Source organism: Empidonax traillii, unplaced genomic scaffold (genome assembly GCF_003031625.1).
Source record: "Empidonax traillii isolate 1590-97213 ecotype Southwest subspecies unplaced genomic scaffold, ASM303162v1 scaffold118:size1038473, whole genome shotgun sequence".
Lineage (NCBI taxonomy): Eukaryota > Metazoa > Chordata > Aves > Passeriformes > Tyrannidae > Empidonax > Empidonax traillii.
In genome coordinates, this window is record NW_020955311.1 from 609,817 (window position 1) to 635,929 (window position 26,113).

At 42.1% G+C, this 26,113-nt stretch overlaps 1 protein-coding gene across 17 annotated transcripts in view; it reads right to left on the reverse strand.

The window, feature by feature from the left end:
* Positions 1–26,113, reverse strand: part of NFIA (nuclear factor I A) — a 412,008-nt gene that overhangs the window by 16,204 nt on the left and 369,691 nt on the right. For 14 of the 17 annotated variants that reach the window (XM_027883107.1, XM_027883111.1, XM_027883120.1 and 11 more), the window contains 3 exons: positions 23,424–23,602; positions 20,706–20,871; positions 12,622–12,713 (listed from right to left, as the gene is read on the reverse strand). In XM_027883107.1, coding sequence (XP_027738908.1) covers positions 12,622–12,713; positions 20,706–20,871; positions 23,424–23,602 — 437 coding nt within the window. The remainder of the gene's footprint in view (positions 1–12,621; positions 12,714–20,705; positions 20,872–23,423; positions 23,603–26,113) is intronic. The other 3 variants (XM_027883110.1, XM_027883122.1, XM_027883123.1) reach the window with 2 other exon arrangements.

Consider the following 26,113-nt stretch of genomic DNA (forward strand, 5'->3'; position numbering starts at 1 on the left):
GAAGGGAGAGAGAGCACTCCCTCCGAAATCCACCTCAAAGCCCCCAGTGCCAGGTCCCTGCCTGTGCTCTCTGTCTGTGGGTGAAGCGAACAAATGAGCAACCCTGTGGCAGCTAAGTGTGCACAGCCTTGATCAAAGCAGGGCAGAAAACAGGGGGGACAGGTTGATGGGGGACTGGGAGGTGCAAGTAGAAACTGGGCTGTGGGCAGCAGGAACAGTGGGGCTGGCAGGGTGCACTCCGCGCAGAGGGACAGATGGGAACATCAGAATAGGGGGGCCAAGATAACAGCATGTTTTGAGAAGTGGGCAGAGAAAAGTTGGCTTTGGACGCCGCAAAAAAGGAAGAGGAATCAGGCTTTTGGCAAGTCCTAGGTGTTGCTGGGCAAGGAGATCAAAACAGTCTCCAAATTAACACGGACAGAAATAGGAGCACGGAGGCAATTCTGGTGTTTTTGCCACAATGACCTTAAAATTAAAGAAGACAGCAGGCTGGAGGAATAATGACTCATTTCAGCAGGGAATCCCCCTCTCTAAAACTGCTCTTAAAAAAAGAAAGCCAAGAGGGAATTGAGCTTAACAAAAAAACTCTCCTGAACATGGGAACTTTTACCGTCTGCATTTTTCCTGATGCTTTGCACCTTGCTAGACTGCTCTAACAAAAATGGAAGCCATGGGAATCCATGATGGGACTTCTGCCACAGCGTAGGGAGCCCCTGTCCAGGGATGCAGCAGCCAACAAGTCCCATCAAAGCCACTGGGGTCAGGATGATACAGGAGCTGTGTTGACTGGGGCAGGGAAAGACCACCCCAGGCTTCAGAGGTTGCCAGCTCTCTGGTGGAGAAATGAGAAAAGCCTTTGCGGCACATGATCTGCCTTTGGATGAGGAGGGACATATTAGACATGGTTGGCTAAAGGGAGTTGGGTCTTGGCCTAGCTTGGAGCGATTTTCACACATACTGTGAGATGCCAATGAAAGTCCTGGTGGAGTGTAAAGTCATTAAATGAGATGAAATTAAACAATTTAGTTATTTCTGCTTCATCATATTTGTGCAGTATGGCAGGCAGAATGAATTACTACTAATGATCAAATTTAGTAATACTAATTAAACTATCTCAATTTAATTAATACTAACAGAGAAAACAGACAAAATTACTAATGTAAACCTTGAACTCAAAATCAAAAGGTGCCTCTTCACTTTTGTGAATCACTGAATGTGAGGTTTTCCCCTGAAAATAGCCTGTGTAGAAGTGGCTCTTTGAACTCTCTAAGCAAGTTGCTCCATTGTACACAGAATTACAGCTCTCCCCCACCTTTTTTCCCTAAATGTTACTACTTTTACTCCTCATGTTCCCCAAAAACTTCAAGGAGAAGAATATGAGCTCTGTTTAGAATCACTCAACATCAACAGGACTGATAAAGCAGTTACCACTGCTCGGACAAATTCTGCCCTTGTTACTACTGTCAAGATGACGAGGAGCCTGTGGAGCCTCCCTTGCAGGGAAATTCTGGAATCACAGAATGGTTTAGGTTAGGAGGGACCTTAAAGATCATCTATTTTCAAACTTCCTGACCATGGGCAGGGACACCTTCCACTAGACCAGGTTGCTCTAAGCCCTGTCCTACCTGGCCTGTGAATGAAAGAGACACGCCATAACCTGGCCTATACTTTCCGATTTACCCTTCAAGATCCGTAAATTGGGAAAGCCCCCAAACAAAATCCATCTCTACATCAAGGAAGATTGCTCTAGAGTCACTGAGAGTTAATATCTGTAGCCAGGAAATAAAAACTCCAGAGATACATGAGGATGCATTGCAAGCCCTCTCCATAAAGAAAATGTGAATTTTAACCTTTATCTTATTTGAAAAAGACTTAATTTACTCTACTGTGCATAGTTATAAGCAAAAGACAAGCATAATTAAACAAAAATATTATTGTATTTCTAAAACAAACTCCTGCCAATAACAAATCTTCCATCTCCTCCTCTCACCAACTTCAATGGATATACAGCCTTAGCCCATACCATAGATTCTCAGACATGATCTTTAACCCAGAGGACTACAAGAAAGTCCTTAAAAAAAACCCAACAAAACAGAGAATAGTCAAACGAGGAACATTGTGTGTCAAACTGTTCTTGCAAAGTCTCAAATCTCATTGTTTAGCATATGGAAGGATGAAAAAACCCAATCCTGCATGCAAATGTCATATCTAACTTTATCGCCTTTTTAAAATAAAAAAGATGCTTTTTCTGCTGTCATATTTAAAAAGATACATCAAAAGCATAAAATGATATCTAAAGTTATATAAAGCTGCTCCAAAAAAGACAGAAATTCATAGAATCATAGAATGGTTGGGGTTGGAAGGGACCTTGAAGAGCATCTCATTCCACCCCCCTGCCATGGGCAGGGACACCTTCCGCTATCCCAGGTTGCTCTAAGTCCCGTCCAAACTGGTCTGGAACACTTCCAGGGATGGGGCAGCCTCAGTTTCTCTGGGCAACCTGTGCCAGGGCCTCACCACCCTCACAGGGAAGGATTTCTTCCTAAATTATTGTGTTCAGTCTCAGAGGTGGCTGCAATCTATTGGCAGTGATTTTGGATACTCATATCTCATAATTAAAATTACATTTCATTGCCCTCTGCAGTGTCTTCAGCTGCATCTCTTCATGTCTAATAACCAGTGTTTGTATAGATGATCTAACAGTTGGGTCACACAAGTGAATATGCCTGAGAATATTATGATTATACTGTCAGTGCTGTTTTCAAAATGGAATATTAATAACCAAAGTAACGAAAGGGAAACCTACAAGATATGTTCATGTTTAGCCTCTTGACTTTTCTTTGGTGAAAAAAAAAAATACATCCTGATTTTGAATTCAATTTTTCCAGTTCTACCTCTGCTCAAATAGAAAATGCTATCAAAACAAAAGCCTAAAACAAGATGATGTGTTTTGATGTTCTAAGCTAAAGCCCAGTAAAATTTGAAAGCTACAACTTGACATGCTATTAGTAATCCTTACTAAGAATGACACATTTGTTAAATTTAAAATATAAATGAGTTTTAATAAAATTGAGGTAATTTTGCTGTATTTCATTTGAAGCCCCAGTCCTTCCTCTCTGTTTTATTTACATTTCTCTAGGGCAGTCCAACACTAGGGAAGTGATCCTCAGTGTCTTGGGAACTTGGAATCTGCTGCCAACTGGAGAGTCCTTCTCCATTAGGAAAACGGTTCTCATCTTTTGGTCCCTTCTTATGGAATTCAGTATTAATTTCAGAGCAGGATAGTCTGTTTTGCAAAGTGTTCACCTCTGGAGCTTATTCATTCCTTGACCTCTGTGTTAATGCCATTAAGGAAAGGTGATTCTTACAACAGAGGTAGCTTAATGCCTATCCATTGGGAAGGATGTAAGAATTGTGGCCTTTAATTTTTGACCTTCATTGTAGATTGTGGTCCTAATCCTTTGATTGCAGAATTGTTAAAAAGTATATATGGCAGTTGGCAAAAATCTTAATGTTCCAGTAAATGCAAAAGCCATAAATTCAGCTGCTGACCTTTTCCATCCAGGTCACATGTGACACCTACTGGAGTTTGTCAGGCTGGGTGGAATTTATGGAGCTCATATAGGTATCAGCTGCGAAGGCTGAACTTTCATGAAATGTCTTTCAAAGGCACTTCCAAACCCCTTGTAAAAAGTCAGTATGGCTTTTTTCTTTTTAAGGGTATACATTCTGCACACATTTTAAAGGGTCTCATCATGCCACCTCTGCAAATCTTTAACACTTGGGAAACTTCTGCTCTCAAATTATTACTCTTCACAAAACAGAGAGATCAGGCCAGGCATGCAATTACTGTTATTACCAACTTCCACCAGCCCCTTTCCAAGCCTGGATCTCTGCTCACTCCTTTCTTTCTTGGGTGCATCCTCCTGCCCCCCTCTGAAATCGATGGTATCGATGGCGTATTGTCAGTCAGAGAAATGGGATTTGATAGGGCCCTAAAGCAGTTGCAAAAGAAGGGAAGGAATACAAAACCTGCCCAGGTCCACACCATCAGTGTGAGATCAATGCTCTCAATAATACGTTTGCCGCCACGTAGCACCCTAACTGTCGCAATTAATAATGTAGAAGGAGCTGATTAACTTAAGTAAAGTGCTCTCCACTGTGTAAACACATAAAGATCTATAGGGCGAAGGAGGAAAGAATGAACAAAACGTCATTTTTATATTTTATGTGGACACATTCTTGCTTTCTATTCTGCTCTTGTAACAATTACTGTACTAGCCACTCTGACAGAGTCAATAAATCGATCTGGGACCTGATGCAGCAGCAAGGCAGACTAATCCAATACAGCATTATCTGCCACGGAGGTTGGGCCAGGCCCACAGCGCCCAGGAAATCAGCCAAGCCAACTAACAGCAGTAAGAGGCACATAACTATAATCTTGCCTTGGACTTGTTCATTTGATTTGTATCTGTGAGTTTACGTATGTGAACAAACATGCAGCTTTGTGGGAGGACAGTGCTCTGCCAACGCTGCATCCTCAAAGCCCTTCCAAAAGTCCAACTGGCCACAGGACCCTGTGGTTCAGTGGGGATCAGCACCAAAACTGGACTCTATGGTTCAGCATCCTTTCTTGTTTAATCATGCCGTATTTAAAGACATGATGACTTTCTTCCTCACCACACCAAAGTCATGCTCCCCTTGACTGCACCCTCCACAACCTGGCAAGACCTGCTGCCTGTCCACTGAAAAACAAATCTGGGAGTCCCCTTTCATGTACCCTGAGCTGAGAACATAGGAAATATCACATTTTGTCAGCTTAAATGGTCACTTGGGCCTGGTATTATGTCTCTGACAGTGGTTGTGCTCCCTCTTGGGAGGAAGCTGTGAGAATCCCTATAAAGGACATGGACCACAAAGATTCGGCCTGAGGGGAAGCTTCTTCCCAGCCCCATGCAGTAAGTGGTAGGCCTTCAAAATCCATGTTAGCAGGGAATATGAGATTGAAAAAATAAAAATAAAAGAAAGTTTCCTGCTGAATGGAAAAAAGAAAACTGTTTTTTGGCAGAAGTTCTTCAAGAAGGAGAACATAGGCCATTGTTATTATGAAGACTTTTCAATGAAAACACAGAAAATCATTGCCTTTTAGAGTAATTGTTTAGCTAAAGAAAGGTTACACAGCTTGTAGAGAATTTAGTAAGAAATTAAATCTCTCCAGCTCATTCATCATATTTCTGCATTTGCCAACTCTTCCCACCAGGCCCACACTTACTTCTTCCCTCTCTTCTCCCCTACTGTGGAATAAGTAATGGCCATAAAACCCACAGAAAAGGGAGCCTTATGCGCAGGTTTCCTGGTTATTGTGAGGAGGGGCAAAACTCAATAAGTTTAATTGCTTAGTTTGGGAAATTCGTCTACGTCCATTGTAAATAATTCTATGTTAAATCTGTTAGAAATAGGATGCTGAGTGTTAGTTTCCAAAAAAGAGTCTGAACTGTTCACCGGAGGCTGCAAGGAGGAGGAAGAAAAAGCCCAGGAACAAGGATCTCCCCTGCTGAGGACTAACTCAGGCCTTTTGGGACTGACTTGACTCCATCCCACTTTGAAGATACAGCCACATGATGGTACTGGGAAGTTTTCTGTGAATCTTCACCTTTATAGTGCAATATGCACTTTCTTCTTGAAAAGGTGTGCTGTTCTCAGCTGCTTTTTAAGAACTGATCTGAGAGTAGAATTCCACAGTGTCCCTCTGTGTGAGAGCTCAATTAAATGGGCTCTGTGCCCCGAGATGAGCAGGAGGGAAGGGAAGGGGAGTGACCCTCTTTTCTGGTCACCTTTGTACCTGCTCTCTGTGGAGCACACTCTGGACTGTCATTAGCAATGGTGATCAGAGCAGCACATTAACACTCACACTGTGCTGGGGATGTGTGGCCACAGAACTATTCTGTGATTGGGACACATCAAAAGCACCGCGACCACATGCAGGCTCTTTGCTCCCATCATGGTGGAACCATTTCAATTTAAGCTCAGCAAAGGATTCAACCCATATTTCCTTGACTAATTTCAACCAAAGGGAGGAGCAATTTAATATGGCCAAACACAAAGCAGAGGCAGGATCTGAGATCTTTCAGTCTCCCAGGGTCTGTGACCTCCTGATGCTTGACAGAGTCTGACAGTGCATTTTTTATCCACACTCTCCAGACTTATACTCCATTTTTAGAGCCATCTCCATGCCACCCTCGAGTTCAGGGCAGTACTACTGCTTTGTGGGTGGAAGATGAGAGACAGCACCAATATTCAGGTCACATGTCAGTAGCTTGATGGCACTGGTTCAACAGCAAAACACTTTTTGCACAGAGATCAAAACTTTCAGTGATCATAAGAGGGCTCAAACCTTAAGGTGTCGGAGGAGAGGAGCCCTTACTCTCCCCTTTGTCAATATGGGAAAGTCCACAGATCCTTGCTGGTCTTGGAAGCAGAGTGATCCTTCTAACTTCAGGGCCTCTAAAAAGGAGCAGTCCCAAATCCCAAAACTGTTGTTTTATATCTAATTTCAGCAAACTTCTCTTCTTTACCCAGTAGAGATTTTGCTCCTGCATGGAAATGGTGTTCTGAACCTGCCACTACCTTTGCTGGATGGGCCAAAAGAAGGAAAAGAGCAGCCAAGTCTCTGCTTGGAAGTGCTTTGCAGCTGAAACTGGCCACAAGCACTGGCATAGGGAGGTTACTGTATGGAACATGGAATTCTCAGGGGACTGATTCAAACAAATGTTTCCAAATTAGTGTTCTTCATTCACACTCAGACATTCAGCCTTGAGGATGAGTATTCTGATCCTGAGAAGGGACAGTCCTCTGAGCAACAAGTAGCACTGACCTGCCTTATAAATAGTTTGCTCAGAACCCCCAGAATAAAAGGCCTGATCTTGTTCCTGCAGCTTCTCACGGTCTCTGCCATGTACCCGCCACCTGCATCCCTCACACATTTCCCAAACCCGCCCTGCCCTGTGTGTGGAGCGAGGTGGTGGCTCAGCTGTTAGTACACTGCAGTGTCATGAAATTCTGACCTTCCCCTGCCTCCCCAGGGCCAGCAGCTCTACCTGTCGGACCAATGCAATTCCTGGGCTCTGGGAAATGGGAGAAAGAGAGCAGGGTGTGGAGGCAGAAAGGGCAGGCAGCCTGTGGTGCTCATTAATAAGGCACAAAGACACGAGGTGCGCGTGAGGTTGATAGCTCGACGTCCCTTTCTGAGGGCACAAAGGGCACGGCATAGTGGCAGCAGCTCAGCGAGAGGCAAAGATCGAAAATCCCCATGAAGCGAGGAACATGTTTGATTTGTCCAAAGAAAAATATGTGCACTGGTTTCTTTCTTCCATAGGGTGGCAATGGAACCTGGGCACAAAGCAGCTCCGTGGTTTCAGCTGCAGGAATGACAGCGCTGGAGGGACTGTATCAGCTTTCCAGTCAAGGTGCTGACTTGATCTATGGATCCTACCTACTTTGGAGCCTACTATCTGTGAGGCTGCTTCCCTGCCTCCCTGCCTCCAGCCTCATGAGGGGCATCACCTGCACCACACTCCTCTAAATCCAGTGTCTGGGCAGCAGCAACTGACCATTCTCACAGAAGGACCGGCGACTCTGGAATTTGCCTCCCTCCTTGGTCTGACAGAGCTCACATCTGCTATCCTACAGGATACAGCATCCAGCTCATTTTTTTTCCTCATGCCCTTTGTTTTAAAGTGCTGCCAGTGAAAAATTGCAGGTTGCAGTTTGCTTTCTAAAAGGCTTGTGGGGAAGTAAAACAGGCTTTGCCTTGTCTCTCAGAAAGAAAGTAATTGTACAATTAGGTTTGTGTATGCACCTGAGGCATATGGTGGTTTTTTAGAGATAAATAAAAGCCTAAAAGGAGAAGCTACAAAGATACCACTGTTTAATTTGGGAAAAGCAGGGAGCAGGAGCAGATCTAAAGGAGTTAGCAATTTTCTTGTCCTATAAACATTTTGCTAAACTTCAGTAATTTCCCCTCTAACTTACTATTGGTCTTTTTAAGGGTGCATTTTTGTACCTGGTCTTTATAAGGCCGTTGTGCTGAGCTGGCTGGTTTTCACACCTGTCATTTTGCTGCCTAGATAAGCATGTTTGACTTTTTGGGGTTTTTCTTAAACTTTGTTTCAGTGTTCTAAGCAAGTTACAGGCCTTTTGTTTCAGTTATTTTGTGTTATAAAGGATGAGCTCTCTCTAGAGCTCTGTTGTAGCTGGGTGGTTCTAGGGCCTCACCAGGGAAGGTGTGAAAACACCCTGGCTTATTATCCATGATCCGACTGTACTTTGGGATATTGGAAAGGCAAAAGCAGGAAGAGCTTCTGTTTCTGTTTGCCTAGAAATCAGTTTATCTTTCCATATAGAAAGGTATGGGAATATATTTGGGGTTGCGTTTAACCAAGTTTTAGAAGCTGCCTGGGATGGATCTGATATAAAATGTGTTTACATTAGAGAGGGATTTTTCCTGAAACTGCCGGTCAGTGGTACAGGATTCACTTTCTATTTAGTTTCTCGCAGGTGAAGTGGTTGATCCTCTGCCTGGTGCCTGCAGTGGGAGGCAGTTTGTGTTCCCTGCATCCTCATAACCTCCCTGAATAAGGCACTTGGCTACTAGCAGGTAGGAGCGATTAGATGGAACAGGCATTTGTTTCTCAGGAGCCATTTTTAGCACCCTAAGTACAATTTCCAGGAAGATATGGGGTAAGTAGGTGGCAAACAGGACTCAGCCTAGTAAACAATGTTTAGTGTGAAGTGGAGCTGCAGCACACTGATCCCTAAAGGAATTTTGTACTCTAGAGCACAGCCAGGGCATTACAGGTCAGCAAAGAGCATTTATAATGGCAAGTGACAACATAAACTCTGGTCACAGGAAGCAGGTTGTTGGTTTAGCATTCCCATAGCCTGTGTTTCACTATTAATTTTAGGTAAAAAAACACCCCCAAATTCAGAACCCTTTATTAGTGTTATTGCTACCGAGAGGCTCGTGCCTAATTAATGTGATGGTACTTTCCCATCCCTCTACCACTCTCCTTATTACAAGTCCTTGGCAATATGAGAGACTTATCTATTACTTAGTCATGAGGTATCCAGACCAACTTGCTTTTGAAACTAAAGCCCATGCACCCCAGGCATACTGTATTTCTGATTTGCATATGGAAAAGGCAGTTAAAAAGCCAAGGCCCCCATACTGCTTGCGAGTCAAGTAGCAAAAGTAAATGATTTATCAAGCAAAGGTTACAACACCTGTGCCTTTTTGTCAACATATACAGGGGATGCCAAGTCAAGTGTTGCTCCTAATAGCTCAAACAGAAATTTAGATTCAAATAACCCCCCAGATAGGACAATTATGTGAGTGGAGTGGCAGAGTGATGGATGGAGTAAGCAGTGTATGGAAAAACAAACCATCTGAAAAGTTTGGAAGCTGCTAAAACCAGACAAAGCCAACAGCCCTTTGGGGGCATTTGTTGCTGAATCAGAACTACTGACTTAAAGCAGTTTATTTCCTGGTCCCTTCTGTCATGGAGTGGTCATCCTGCTACAGCCTTTGCTGACACAGGAAGACAGTTTTTTCATAAATATCATATAAATTCTATAAAATTCCTTTAAGAGATTATATTTTATGGAATGTGACATAAATCAGAACATACTGCTAATGGGAATGTCTACTGTTAATTTTTCTTACTGGTTAATACCCATTAAGAAAGGCATGTTCTGGGCTTGGTTGTTTGAAAGCAGCTCAGGACAGAATGATCCTTGCTCCAACCCGGCCATGTTGCTGTACATTTGTCTGGGATTTTATTCCAGTGTTCTGTGAATGCCCATGCATGGAAACTGCAGCTTCTGCTGCACATGGCTGCCACATCCCTGTGCACAGACTCACTTTTGCAGCATTTGAGGACTAATGATGATGATGTGCAACTGGTGTCTGAAGTCCAATGTTCCAACTGAAAGAAAATATCAGAGCCATCATAGCTGACCATAACATTGTCCTATAGCTTATAGCTGGACCCTAAGTTTTAAAAAGCAGATGTTCGGACACAATCTTCATTTTATTTTATTGATCCAGCATTAAAGAGTTGTTTAACCTTTCTATTTAAACCTGACTTCCAGAAGCTCAGCGTTCTCTGCTTCCTCTTGTCTCAGGGAGCTGTGTCCCTGGCAGTTAGTGGTCCTCAGGACCCATATCTTAGCCTGGCTCTGGATGTACTATAAAGATCCTAATGGAAAGCAGCCACCCCAGCTGCTTTTAATAACACAGTCCAATGTATTTTTATATTTTCATTTTGAATATATCCTAAGTGATTGTCCTATACACTAATGCCCTGCAAAAAAAAGCACAAAAGCCTGTCTTTGTTTAGGTGAAATCTACGTAAATCCCAATTCATTGCAGTTAGCATTTTTACCTCACTTCTCTGACTCAAAGCACAGTCAACTTCTGAGTTCTTTCATGAATAAGTAGTGAGTTTTGCTGATAAATTATATATTTAGTATCAAGTGGGTTGTGGTGGTGTAATGATGTATAGAAGCATGGAGATGCAGCTGGAGTCAGAGACTGGGAGTCAGTCTCCTTCCCCACTGCAGCATGTTAGACTTTAATTGAAAGCTGTGCTTGAGTATTGTTTTTCACTGTACAGCATTGTTATTCACTACACTGCATTACAGGGAAGCACTTAAAGAAACGCTAGAGCACTTTAAAATTATTTAAGCCATAAATAAGAAGGATAAAAGTTTACAGACAACAAACTTATCTGAGAAACTTAGGCTGCAGGATGCGAATAAGTTTTAAATATTTTTTGAGATTAATACTCTTGTGTCTTACTACATAATCAATTTACCAACTAGTAGTTTTTCAAGTGTTCTGGAGAAGGTAAGTTGCATTCTCCAAAGGGTTTCAGGTTTCCTGAGCAGTATACCTTAACATTCCTGTTTCCCGATTTCAGTGTATTTCTGTGTATTCCAGTTGTTTCCAAAATGACCAGAGAAATATGATTTAAATGTGAGGGTGTGTGAAAACTTGTCAGGTACATGAACCAAATAAAGGAAGAGACTTGAAAAGTGGGGTGCAGTCTGTGTTTTGTTAAGGCATGGAAAACCCCCCCCAGGATCTGATGGGTTAAACCCCTCTCTGCATCGCTGCTGTACTTTCTGTGACCCTATTTAATGCAGAGAAGGTTTGAGATTTGATGTAGTTTAACTTGTGCTGTGCACAGAGCTATAAACTAAAGCCCCTAACAAATGGTACACAAATAGCAGACAGCAAGAAAATGCATTGTGTTCACAGGCAGCTGGTTGCAGCTCTGTAAACTGAAAATCTTTTGGGGGCGAGTGACTTGTGTTTCGGTGACAGCAAAGGTGCCGAAGCCATCACAATGAAGAGTCTGTCTTCGTGCATCTACTGTGACATGTGACCGCCATTAATCTGTACACTAATTATTCAGATGCCTATAAATGATTTGAAAGAACTTATAAGAGTTAAGGGTAGTACTCCGTAGTTTTCTAGTTATTTGAATTATTACTTTTTTAGTCATTGCAACCAGCTCAAAACAAAATTACAAATATTTTGTGTCGCTGACCTTTAAAATAATTGTAATGTAGTCAAGCAACCTCTTCAAACTACAGTTGTCCTAAAGTACTGGCTCTGCTCACTTTTTTATACCTTCCTCCCCCCGCCATGATAACGTGATATTAAGCACAGACTTAATTTTTTCAACATCTGGCTCAAATTAGCTGCTAACAAAACTGCCAACAACTATTTTCTTAATCGACCCTGGGAATCTGATACAGCTTGGAAAACGCACATTTAAACCTCGTCCTTCTCCTAAAGAAACACAAATGTTTACTTGAGCTTCTGATTTGACCATAGCAGGACTATGAATTCAGCTAACCTGGCTTTATAGGCCTGCCTCAACTGGACTTTTTTCTCTTTGTGTAAGGAAACAGATGTGCTTGCAATTAAAAAATCTCCTGCTCGCTCAAAGCCCACCATGCAAATGGCCAACCAGGAATTTGAGTATTTTTTTCCATGGAAATCATTGGAGCAGTCTCCCATTGTGTCTGGTGGGATAGGACCCTAGAGATCATCTTGTTCCAATCCCCCTGCCATGGGCAGGGACACCTTCCACCAGACCAGGTTGCTCCAAGCCCCGTCCAACCTGGCCTTGGACACTTCCATGGATGGGGCAGCCACAGTTTCTCTGGGTGACCTGTGCCAGGGCCTCACCACCCTCACAGGGAAGAGTTTCTTCCTACCATCTAATCTAAACACAATTAAATGCAGTGCCTGGGGAGCAGGTTGGAGCCAAATTCTTTGAAACCCCAGTCCTAGCGGAAACAACTGCGCGCTGAAAGCCAGTATCTTAGAAAGCAAGAGGGATCTTTCCAGTTACGAAAGCAGCATTATTACTACACAAGCCCAAAAAAAACACAACAGACAAACAAACTGCAAGTGACATTTCACTGTAGTTACTGAGACCATGTGGGTGAAGTGACAGCGGCAATGCAGCTGCTCCGCGGGGACACGTTAGAGGACACTGGAGAAGAAGAAGAGGCTGCAGGCATACAGAGAAGTCAAAAGCGGCCCACCTGAGTCTGTTGAGGGATATTTACAAAGCTTGGATCCCGTGGTCCAACACTGACGAATCGGTTTGCGGGGGAGGTGCTGGGTGTCGAATAGGCTGTGAAGGGAAGGGACACATGCGTTGAGGAAGCGGCACTAGATTGCACACGAACAACACCAAAACACACTGTCTCAGAGCCACCTAAGCAGATGTTCAACATAGAAATGTGCAAACGTTTTAGAGAGCGAGAGTTTGGTTTTAGACACTGGAAAGGTTTGGTCTCAAAGGTGAGGATATAAACACGCAGGGGACTGGGCTGCTGGGAGAGGGGGCGGCCGTGATGCGGGCTCAGGGACGGGCATGCTGGACCACCTGTGCAGCTCTCCAGCTTGAAGGAGAACCACTGCAGGCCTTTCCATGATGGGCTGGCACAGGAGACTTCTGCAGGTCCTGACTGTTTTCATGCCAATGTCTGGTATCTTTATTTTTAACAGAGTTTTGTATAGCAATGAATTTACCCAAGTGCATATTAACAGAATCAGACCATTATTTCATGCTAATCCAGCATTCTCTCTTGATATAAAGTTTTGGTTTTCATACTGCTGTGGTCTGCACTCTCTAAAATGTTCACTTGATGTGTTTGACAAACCAGGAAGATCCTTTTGGTAAAAAATTAATGGGTTGCAGTTTCACTGGGGTGGTAAGTGCAATCAGACTGAAGGCTGAAGCTGCCTTTAAAAACTGGAGTGGCTCCCATAAATGTAAAGCTATTAAATGCAATGCAAGCCAAGAACCCAGATTACTTCCAAACTTGAAGTACTTTAATGATTTTATTGTTGCATTATATTCTCCACTGCAACTGTCCACAATGCCACGTACTTCCATATCCAAAAAGCTTTCAATGCATTTTCAGTCTTCCTCTCACTTCAAACCCCCCCACGCAATCTTCTCCCTTCTTCAGTTTTTTGCATGTTTAGATCTAAATTCAAACAACCCAAATGGATGCCTTAATACAAACAGGGATCCTGTCTATTTTAAATATATTTATGGGAATGCATTCTGCTGAATAAAATCCCCAGACAATCTAACCATCCAGTGAAGAGACAAAAACCACTGTTAAAAGGAAAGTTAGTTGCCAAATCCCAGTCAGGCTAAATATAATATTCAGGCCTCAACATTACACAAAAATAAAGCAAGTTAAGAGTCCGAGAAGACACTGAGTTGGCTGTGTAGAGCAAACGCTGTTGCCTTTTTGAAGGCAAATATTTGGTGAAGAGGGATTAAATTGGAACAGCTTTTGGTTTAAGGCCATGTTGAGCCAGATCAATGCTCCACCTTACCCACTGTCATGTCTCTTGAAGACCATAAGCAGTTACACAGGGAACTGCCAAAACCAGTCACACATTTACTTTCTTCTCTTCTTTCCCACCTCTGATTATTTTCAGCTCAGGGGCTCCCTTTATTTAATGGCCCTCAAGGGATTTCTCACAGGTGAATGCCCTCTCTGCCCTTCAACCCATGTGAATGTTCTGCATCCCACAAAGCCCTCGGGTGATAAGTTCCCAAGTCTGGGAGCACCCAGATCCATATCCTTCCCTTCCCTGCCTACCCAAGTCTCACAAATGTCTTGTGATGCCTCCTAGTCCTTACAATTACATCAGACAGCTTCCCTTTCTCAGAGAGCATTCCCTGAAATCACCCCAGGAACTACATATCTTCATTTCCTACTGATATGAGAGGAGATAAAACACTCCTGGCTTAGAATGAATTCTTCCCACTTGTTTCTGGTGAGGTGAGCTTTTCTCTCCCAGAAGCTAACACTTGCAAAAATCATGCAAGAAACACCTCTCCTTCACATAATTTTAAAGGAATTTTTAAGTGCACTAATTCATCTTTCTGAGATGGTTTTGCAAATTGTGATGCAGCTTAAGTGTTTGAGTATAAACAGGTACAGTGGGTGTTACTCCTACCTGCAAATCAAGGAAGAAATGAACTGAGTAGATCTAGTGAGATGTTCTTCTCACCTTTTACCATGCTAATTTCTTAATAATTCAAAGAAGCCACACATTTACAAATGGTTGCAACTCTGTTTTTAGTGCCATGTATTAAAATTCTTCTGTACTGCTTTATGCTGAGGTATTTTTTTTTAGCTAACTAATGAACTAATGTTTTGAAAGACTAAAACTTCCTTCTGCACTGGGGAAAATTAACTTAAAGCTAAAAAATCAAACATCTGTTGTTTGGTACTTCTGGTCTACTTTTAAGGAAGCAGATTGAGTGGAGAGGCCATTTAATCCCTTGGAGCAGGTAAGTTCCACTCAGAAGGGAAGGAACTCAAGATCTTGTTTACAGTTCCCCGTTGGCAGATACTTTTGCTGTGATATTTGGTGGAAAATCAAAGGGAAACCAGCAGAATGCTGACTTAAATGGCTTCTCTGTTCAAACAAAAATTCAAAAGCATTCGAAAACTGTGTAATATGCACAAAAGTCCCCTCAAAGCTTGCTGGGTTAGTTGCTATGTATACCTTTCTTCCACTCCAAACAACATTTAACTTGCTTTCTGAAAACACTCGGATGTCAGCTTAGTATTTTCTTAAGGTCATATAACCGCTTTGCCAGAGCCAAGGGGGGAAGAGTACCAAAACTACATATATGCAGAGGATTTACACTGGACTCTCCTAAGTCCCACTTCACTGTAAAATATCCTGACTTGTTTGCAGACTGTAAGGGGCCGTTTTGGCTTGGAATATTAAATTTAGATGGAATACTCATCAGCAGTGACTCCTATTAGGCTCAGAAAAGGGAGTAGCACCAAGTGTTGCTTAGACCATGAGCAACACAATTTCGACTCTGTCTTATTGTCTTCATATAAATACCCTTTTTTGACATGGAGGTGGAATACCTGGAATTTTGATCCCTAGACTCTGCTCTGAGATTAGGCTGGGGCAAGCAGCTATCACAGGTTAAAGCTGGCTTGTATTATATTACAGCAGACATACAAGCTAAGCCTACGGTGGAGTCTTCAAACTCCAATCCGGGAAAGGCCAAAGCATGGAAAGGAACAAGGAACAGGAGCCAGGTCTCTTAGGCAGATCTTCTCCAGATCTTATCAGCTTTGCTCCATGGGAATTGCATATATCTATACTAGTTTACACCAGCTGATATCTGTCCCTTTGGGCATGAATAGAAACATCTTCCTGTCCAGCCTAGTCTTTTTGTTACTGAAATTCACTAAGGATTGTCTGCAACATCCTAGCCCACAGCCAAGGAAATGAATGTGATACCACAAATTTGCTATGATGCTTCACTTCAGGAACAAGGAAAACAGGAACTGGCAGAGAAAGAACATTTGCTCACACAGACAGCTTTGATACTTAACCAAAATGGCAAGAAATTGCATAAAAGACAAGACAAACAAACAGTTTTGGGAATTTCATGTATTTTAAAGTTGCCTTCAGCAGGAAAATGTTAATTTAAAATATACTTTCCTGAAATAATTGCTATTAGGTATAGGAGTGTGTAGTTTATCAGACAGTTCTGAATTAAAAGGATTAACTTCTGGTTGGTAAGGATGATTTGGGTAAGTGATGACCTAATGTACCACCAGGTCTCTCTTTTACAGACCAAGATGACAGGTACATGTGTTTGATATGAAGAGTTGTCCTGTTTCTCAAGAGACCAGGAGTCAGTTTAGCCACTGTGGAGCTGTGGCGAGAGGATGAACTGAAGCAACGGGGTGCAAAACAGCAATTCCTACTGCAGTGCATTCTGCAGATGAGGATCTTAGAGGGAACTGCAAATTTTAGCAAATTAAATGATGCAGTCATCATCACCCTCTTTTTTATGGATGGGGAAAGGAGCGAACAGAAAGCTCAGATGGCTTTGCCCAGAGGGTGCTCAGTCAATGCGTAGCAGAGAAAGGGAGAGAAATTCAATCTCATTACAGAATCATGGAATTGTTTAGGTTGGAAAAGACCTTTAAGATCATTATATCCAACCACTAACCCAGCACTGCCAAGGCCACTACTAACCCATGTCCCCAAGTGCCACATCCACACTGCTTTTAAATCCCTCCAGGGTTGAGGACTCCACCACTGTCCCTGTTCCAGTGCCTGACTACTCTTCCTGTGAAGAAATTTTTCCTCGTATCCAACTTAAACCTCCCCTGTGCAACGAGGTCATTTCCTCTTGTCCTATCCCTTATTCTCTGGGAGCAGAGCCCGACCTCCACCTGGCTCCACCCTCCTGTCAGGGAGTTGCAGAGAGCGAGAAGGTCCTCCCTGAGCCTCCTTTTCTCCAGGCTGAGCCCTCCAAGCTCCCTCAGCTGCTCCTCACAGGACTAACTCTTCAGACCCCTCCCCATCTCCATTCCCTTCTCTGGACATGCTCCAGCTCCTCTGTGTCTTTCAACTGGATTTGAAGTGTGGCCTCAGCAGTGCCCAGCACCGGGAGCTGCTCACTGCTCTCGTCCTGTGGCCACACTATTGCTGGTACAGGCCAAGTGCCATTGGCCTTCTTGGCCACCTGGGCACACCTGGGCTCGTATTCAACCACTGTTGACCAGCACCGCCAAGTCCTTTTCCCAGTAGCTTTCCAGCCACTCTGTCCCAAGCCTGGAGTGCTCCAGGGAGTTGTTGTAACCCAAGGGCAGTACCTGGCACTTGGCCTTATGAATCCAGTACTACCATCACAAGATCATTCTCCTCATCCTGACACAAATACTGTTTAACATGAAAACTACTTCGTGCAAAGGGACATTAACCAATAACGAGTTTGTTAAAGTTGTAAAGAGTTGTGAATCTTAGAAAACAACATTTAGTTTAAAAAAGCTTTTTAAAAGTCAGGGTGTACAGGATGGCAGTATCTCAGACTCTACACTGGAATGAGGGCCACAAATTCTAACATTCTGATTCAGTTATGATAGTGCTAAAGTTCAACTGGCATCTAGTGGAGGTGGTGTTTGCTTTGGGCAGTGAGATAAACCCCAAAACCGTTAAGGTCAGGAAAATACTATGTTGTGCTTGTTAAGGGTTGCAAACCAAAGAAAAACAAGAAGAGATCTGAGATAAGATAATTTTAGGTCTGTTTCTGGTATCAAAGATGTGTTCTATTGAAAAAGCTTTTTATGGAGGAAGAATGACACCCCCCAAACCTCATGAATCCCATCTCTATCGTGTCATCTCAGTGAGGAAAATGCTGGCTTTTGAAAAGGATAGGATTCGCATCTGAAATTTTCAACTCCCAGAGTGTGTCTGGCCACCCAGTAGCATCAAATCCCTGGTGTGCATCTCCAGGGGCTCTTCCTTCCTTGGACAGCATTAATGTTCATGTTTTGGTTAATGTCACAGCTGGAGAGTTTCACTATTGCTCTGAGAATCATTAACCACCTTGTTGTGATTTTTAGCTCTCGTTCCCAGGAGGCCATGCTGTATTGAACAGCTGCTCCTGGCTCCTGCACCCCTCAGGAGGGCCATATTCCAATTTTTGGTTGGGCCGTGACTGCATTTTGTTTCTGCTGAGGGCTTTCTGCTAGACCAAAAAAGGGAAGGAGAATGGAGCAAATGCCAACCCCTTTCACTCCATTTCCTTGGAGGGGGGGGGGGCTTCATTCTCCTCCATACAACTAAGGAGAGAGTCTGGCCAAAATTTAACATCACTCCCGCCTTTGTTGCATAAGTGACTTTCCAATATCCTCAAGCTCTGCAGGGCAGTCAGCCATAGCCCGGAGACACTCCCAGAACTGGTGCGCTCCAGCAGCTCGTAACCATGGAAAACACCTTTTTGTGCGGCTTTTATGGAACTCTGGTGAATCTGCACTTGCTATTTGAAGGTTAATATTTAGTTAAGGAAAAAATAAACACTGGGGGAAATGGAGGGTTGGTCCTGATTGACACACTGAATGGAGTCCAGTGGGTCCTTCTGGCAAACCCTCACGGTGGGGGCTTGAAACTTCAGTTTGCTTTATTCTTCACGTGGCAAATACTTCTACTGGCTTTGGTGTACATGTAATATTTTTTCTTAAAAAATGTTTCCTATAATCTACTTTTCTGTAAAATTCGTCCCTAAATTAAATTATATGCTTCCTTACAACTCAAGTCACTGTTATTCAAGCCCCTTACCAAAAGGAAGATGCGTGCCTGAATATGCACAGAACTATATGTTTAGACATCAGCGTAGCTAATTAACAAACAGTAATTATTTTCCTAATCTTTTGTTTAAATACCATTAACTGGCTGCTCTTGAGAAAACCTCGATTCCCAATTAACGTGGCAGCTGTCTGCTGAACACTGAGCCCAGTGGCCAGCCCCAGCTGACACTGATGGGTGTTCCGCTCACTTCAGTGGAGAAATGCCCGTTTTTCTGCCATCTGACAATCAGGCCAGACACACATTGAGCTTGTTTACACAATGACATTATCATAAACACTAAGTATTAAGATTACTGCTAAAATGATGTTGGGAATTTTTTTCTTTTCGACACCAGACACTGCCAGTAAACTGAGTCACAACTGTAATGACAAGTACACACTGACCTAGTTTTGTTTTTCCCGGTTCTGAAGACAAGGAAATAATACGCATTGCTGACTTTATTCAGTCATAACTATGACTAAACATTAACCTTTTAGATTCCACTACTGAATCTTATTGATAGGACTTGAAAGACGGTATCTCCCATCAGAAAGCATCAAAACCTCCTGATAGCACAAGTGTTGGTCTAAGGTCAGAAAGAGGAGCAGAGGGGAGGGAATGAATCAACTTCTTTGCTCAACAAAAATCTGCTGATCAGTTCAAGAAGACCTGATTCTAGAAGATCATGTTCACAGTCTTACCAGACTGTCTCATACTAAAACCCATTTTAATTTCCAAGCAAGCCAGAGCATCTTGCTGAGTTTGCAGTTGCGCACTATCGTGTAGCAGAAGGCAGTGCAAACCCCTGAGAACTCCCAGATTTTAAAAATGCCCCCTGGAACCTGTGCAAATCTCCTGAACAGTATAAAGCTTTAAAAATGTAGGCTTCACTTGGTCTGAATAGTGTGTACCTCTTTGCGCATCAAGCAGTGGTTGCATATAGCATTTAAATAATAAGCTTGAAAAGCACACAAAGGGATTTGCTCTTTCGATTAGATTGATTTTTGTTTGTGGATGTTATTTGGACTCCCTTCACTGTGGAACAAGTCCCCTACAGTTGCCATTAAAGCACTGAAAGCTTCCCTTTTGTTTTTAAATGTCAGTTTGAGCATAGCTTCATTAAATCATTTCACAATTAACTCCCTGAACATCCAGACTTTTTTTAAAGCATCAGACACAGCTGAACTGCATTTGTTTCCCAGAAGAGTGAGTCCAAAGTGGTATCCCCATGTGTGTATCCAGGAATTCGCATATTTGACTTGTGGCTTCGCAAAATGCATATGGGAGCCGTGTGGGTGGTGGAGAGAGGATTAAAGCTTTCTCTCCTAACCCTAAAACACACCATAACTTCTTGCCCAAAATGCAAGGCATAAGGGAAAGATGTCTGGGTTGATCTAGGAAGATTTATTCCCGAAAGAACTGAAGTAAACTGGAAAGAGTTGTTAGTTTAGCCTAGTTATGTCTAAACAGAGATGTTTTTGATAAGACTGTCTGACTTCCATGTAGGATCTATCCTCTAAAGCTTGGCTTGAGACACCAACTTAACACAAAATCATAGAATGGTTTGGGTTGGAAGGGACCTTAAAGTTCCAGTTCCAACACACTGCCATAGGCAGAAACATCTTCCACTAGACCAAGTTGCTTAGAGGCCCATCCAGTCTGTCTTTGAACCATTCCATATACAGGATATTATGACAACAAACAAGATTCCAAAGGTCCGAGGTCTGTGTCACGGATTAGCTACTGGCCTTGATTTCTCTCACACTCGGTTACATGAAATGCCCACAAAGTCAGAAATAAAATTGCAACCTAAAGCTAACGCTTTTCTTGCTAACACAGAAGCAGCTCAGAATTTTGTCCATCATATGGAGAGCAGAGAGCTCTCCTGCTTCCCAAGAGCTAGTCCACTCCTCATCTCTGAGTAGCGACCAACAGTTGTGCGTGGCCACTAGCCCTTGGTTCCCGCTGCATCTATACTTACTTGGAGAAGTGGGAGAGGTGGCCCCTCCTTCTGTTGATGTAGTTGGAGGTTTTGTGTCTGGCACTGGCAGAGGCACAGGCCTAGCCATTGGTGGCGGAGGTGGTGGTGGCAACATTGGGGTAGGAAGGAATGGATTGTGCACCTTGCCTTGGCTGCTACCATTGGGCTGCCGGAAAACAAGCAAACACAGAAATTATACTAAAAATCAGCTATTATCAGGAACCTCTAGTAATAACAATCTAGTTGAAAACTATGTGCAATACATTTAGTATTATTTGAGAGGTGGCAAAGAAAGTTCTGGCTCAAATTCTCTTTGGACTTCAAGGAACTTTGTCCCAAACTCTGTGAACCTTGTGAAACTATGGAAATTCTTGCTTTTAAACATTTGTCCCATTAGCAGCTGGTCTGAACTGTCCTGGATTAAATTTTGCTCCTCTTTACATTTCCTGTAGCACTAATCCATGCTCAGTGAGAGGTGAAGCAGGATTTTTGACCCCAGCTCCCCAGTTTTGTGCCTCTGTTATCCCCTTAGGATATCAGGGCCTAGGACTTCAGTGTAAATTTCTTGAAGATACTGCTCATTAAGAGAAAAAACAAGCATTTTTGGTGGTCTTAAAAGTCATGCTGATATCTTATTACAGGAAAATGAATGAGTATATTTTAAAATAATTGCTCTCCCACATCTCTTTTGAGTTAGCAATAGTACAGCTTATGTTTTAGTTGCCATTAGAATCACATGGAAAAATGACCGGACTTAGAACCGCTTCATTTTATACACTGGGGAAAAAAAAACACCCTCCCTTTAGTCTGGGATGTGGTCAGTCACAGGCTGAAGGGGCTGAGCTACACAAGTGTGGTCTTTCAATTAATCACCAGAAAAATGTGTCCATAAGTAAAAGTGTTTTCAAGTATCACAAAAACAAGAAGCAGGCTTAGAAAAACATGCCAACCCTTCCCCCACCTTATTAAGTTTACATTTTATATGTAACTCAGCCTGGACACTTGAAAACCATACAGATAGATGCCAAACACCATTACAAAGAGAAAGTAGGACAGGCTGTGAATCAGGTGTTCCATTTTAGTGACAAAAATGATGAGATCATTTTCGACAGCACTCTGCAAATTGATCTCACTGCAGTTCTTCTGGCACTGAGCATTGGCTTTTCCATTGATGATAAAAGCTCAGCTTTAAACACAGATCCATATTCTAAGTACTGCTAAAGAAAATAATATTTTAATTCCTGTTATGGTTTCCATTAGCCTGAATTACTGGGGACAAAATACTCATCCTGGCAAAACACTTGGGACCTCATTTTCATTTCACCTGTTTTGGCACTGACAAAAAGCCTTAAAGCTGTGGAGGTGCAAATCACACTTGTGGTAGAGCAAAAATGGTTGAGGGCATAAATAAGACTCAAATTCATCTGCATTTAACTTAACAGCACTCCCACAGACTTCAAAGACTGCAGTTACTAGTGTTTGCAGCAAGAAGCAATCCTTCAGGGATATTTATTTTTCCAACATCCAGCACCTTTAATAAACTAATATATTAGTGACATCGCTCAAACACTATCTTGTCTCCCAATTAGGTCCCTTTCCTGCCAAGAAGACCCCTGCTGCATGTTCATTGTGAGTGTGCTAACAGTTCATAATGCTGAATGGTTTGGGATAAATTAAGCAAATGAATACTCAAGGAAAAAGAAAAGCACTGTATTGATTTGTTGTCTAGACATAAATGTATCTGCTAACATATTGCAGACATTATTCAAAGCCAGGACTAGCTGGAATAAATAGAGTCAGTTTTTCTGCTGGGGAAAGGAAAACACTGAGAACAATACAGCTTATTAAATAAGTGTAATAAATTAGATGCTAATAATTAAACTAATTCTCATTAACACTTTCAGTTGTACGTATGTCAGGAGAGAAACAGTAATTTTGCCAGTTATTACTTCACTGGTTGGAAAAAGTTACATGCATTACATTTCATGAAATATTCAGAGCATTTTTTTAGATTTGATTTACATAAAATTTATAAATTCTGTATTCAACTGGAATGCTATTTCAATAATAGCAAGATGATTCACTTTATTTGATTAAAAAATGAAAATAGTTATTTGAAGCTTTAGAACTCTGCTTAATTTTTCATAGAGATAAGGGGAAAAGATAACTGCTTACAGAAATAACAAACCATAATAAACTGTACTTTTAACATCTTGAGTTCAAGTACTGGTCAACTTGATCTAAAGTGCTATAAGGCAGTATTTTTTTTTTTTAATGAACTTAGCTGATCTGAAACATCTGTTTCTCACCCTCCCTTTTCCTGCTCCTTCCCCCCCCACTCTCCCCTGAACTTCAAAAATAATTAATAAAAATTATTCTGCCTTCATATTTGGTTAACCCTGGTTGCACAAGGGTTACAACACATGCAGCAAAGTCATTTGTGGGGGGACCCAAAAGGTCACTGTAGCACCAGCTTCTCTGACAGTTTAAGCTAATTTCACCACAATGTGGTCGAGTGGTTTTTTGGGGAGGTTTCATGTTGTTTTTTAAAATACTTTTGCAGTAGCAGCATATTTTTAATTTTTTTTTTCCTTCCAGCAACTATTCCAGGTGTGCTCCTGCACGCAACATGCTGTTAAAATAACCCCATAAATAATCCCATGGTTAATTTTTTACATAGGACAAACACTTCTGAAGAAAGAAAAACGGCTTCCTTACATTTAGGAACCCCACCTGTCCAGCCTGCTGACCAGCGTCGGGGCAGACAAGTTGGACAAACTCTTTCAGAGTCTCCTGAGGATGATAGCGGATTGCTGGGTGTGAGAAGTATGGCCCAGGCTGTTGAATAATGGGTGATGTTGGAAAATGAAGAGTCGATGGTGTTGCATGTGGACTTGCTATAGGAAAGAAAACAAAGACATTATATAGAGTTTTGCCTTCGGAAAATAAAACAGTTTAAATCTACTATATTTTTTTTAAAAATTATTATTATTTTTTAATTTAATATACAGTATTGTTTATACATCTGATCTTCACAATTAATATATTTGACCACATTGTGTCCTACACTCACTCCATCTACACCCAGGAAGCAAATGGAGCCAGACATTTTGAAGAATTTTCTGTATTTTTAGTGGACACGTATAAAGGAATCAGCAGTCCTTTGTGAGACCTAAAACTATTCATCACCTTGAAAGCAGCCCTCATCAATCAGGCAATAAAAAAATGTATTTGGGAGATTAGGGTTGATTTAATTGACATTTCATGTAACTTGGATTTGCACATATGAATCCCTTTTATATTGTACTATAAATGGTCGATAATTTAAAGATGGTCTAACGTTTCTTGTTGTTGGGGTTTTTTTCCCACCTCAGTTTAGGAACATTTATTTTAAGTAACGTGTTTTCATCTAATGAACATGCACAAAGTGGTGAGATCGTTTGGAAAATTACATTTACATTTCTCCTGAATAATGTTATCCTCAAATCTTCAGCAAGCCCCTAGCTTGCATTCAGGGATGAAGTTTAATTTGGTAAATTTATGGGCCAACAAGCCAGCTGGAAAATGTACTCCAGAGAAGGTGTAGAGGTGTGATGTACACAAGCCCATTGGCAATGACCGATTTTACCCTCAGCTGATTTCAGCAGAACTACGAGTGCAGCTGAAGAGCCTTTTGCTCTCCTGCATTACGTGACACCTTTGCCCAGTTCCTTGGCCTTCAAAATGTATGGGGTTGGACCCTTGTTAGTCAGTAGTGTTTTCCACTGTTAGTTTTCACCACGAGGTAGCAACTGCTGCCACTTACAGTCCCCTTCCCCTCTAAAATGAGAATTCACTTTTCATTTATAATGACCAGTAATCTGGTGTGCACAAGGTCATCTGTAAATCATGATTTATTTCTCACCAAACAGTCATTGTTGTGTTCCTGTTGCTCCCTTGGCACGTTATCCTAGGAATCTTTGAGGGGTGACCATGTGCATAGACTGCACTTGTACACCACACATAACCAATTAGATAAAGGCCATGCCGGGGAGGGAATATCCTACAGGAGCCCATGTGTTGGCTTTGAAGTACCTTAAATACACAAGAGGGAAAAAAAAAGCCTTTGGCACTCCCAGAAAAATTGGAGAGATACAGGAAAGTTAACTAAAATCAAACAAAAATGAGTAAACATTCATTTCATGATGAATGTTATGAAAAACCTTCAGTTAAATAAAAGCTAAAATCTGCTTCTTACTCTTGTTCATTGCCAGTTTAATAATATGACACTTTATTAATAATTTTTTTCTTAAGCATTACTAAACCATTAGCAAACTCAAGAGCCTGAAGATGTGGATAAAACATGTACTCTGAGAAAGCAGCAAGGAAACTACTGCATTAGCCTGTAAGCATTCATTAAGGGTTGGCTGGGCAGCACTTCTATGCTCTTCCTTCTCCATGATGGGATAGGAATGGTTGCTTTAACACCACCCCCAAAAAGAACTACACTCATGCCAGGGGTGTTGGTATGGGATGGATATGAAGGTCTTGGTCTTGCCATGAAAAGCTCCCCTGTATCCATGTTAACCCCACAAATGTGGTCCCTTTAATACTGTTCACAACAGAGAGAGAAACACATACTAAATGTGTGGTAATAAATGGAAAAACACCACAGAAAGAAAGCATAGAGATGAGGAGCCAAAAGACATGCAGCCTTCAGCTGTCTCTGGTGGAAGCAGATGGATATCCAGAGAAACTCCTTGGAAAGCACGGGCTATACCTATCTTATAACACCCAGATATCGTGGCATGTGGGCTGAGCTGAAAAACGGTGTCTTCCCACAGCTGTGCCAGGTCTGCAACGCTGCACTTGGGAAAAGGAAACAAGAAGCAGCATATCCCACACTCCTCGTTATGGAAATGTTGACAGTTATTCCATGGCCAAGGCAAACACCTGTGTGCCCAGCCTGTTCAACCTGTCTGCACATCTGGACTTATCTCCTGTGTTTTTTACAAACCTTGTTAATTATTTCTTATTCACTTTTAAGACAAATAGTTTCATTCTGAGTTTGCATCTTAAATCACAATATACTTGAAAACTCTTCAGATAAAGAACCCAAATCTTCAAAGGAAGAAATAAAGGCTGTCCCCAAACTCCTGGGAGAGGCTGTAACTTTGAAGTGTGCTATTAAAGGTAGAGATAATGGGGGATTTCCCTCAGGAACTGTGTCTACCGTGGAGCCAATTATTAGAGTCAACAGAGAACTAAACAGAACAAACAGTGTCTAATGAGTTGTTCATCTTATCCCAAAACAGACCCCTGCCTTTGACTGGACTTCACTGACCACACTGACTGGCGCACTGGTGGATGTGCAGGGAGGCCACTGGTACTGCTCTGAGGTAGATACCTCCAGTCTATGTACACACCTT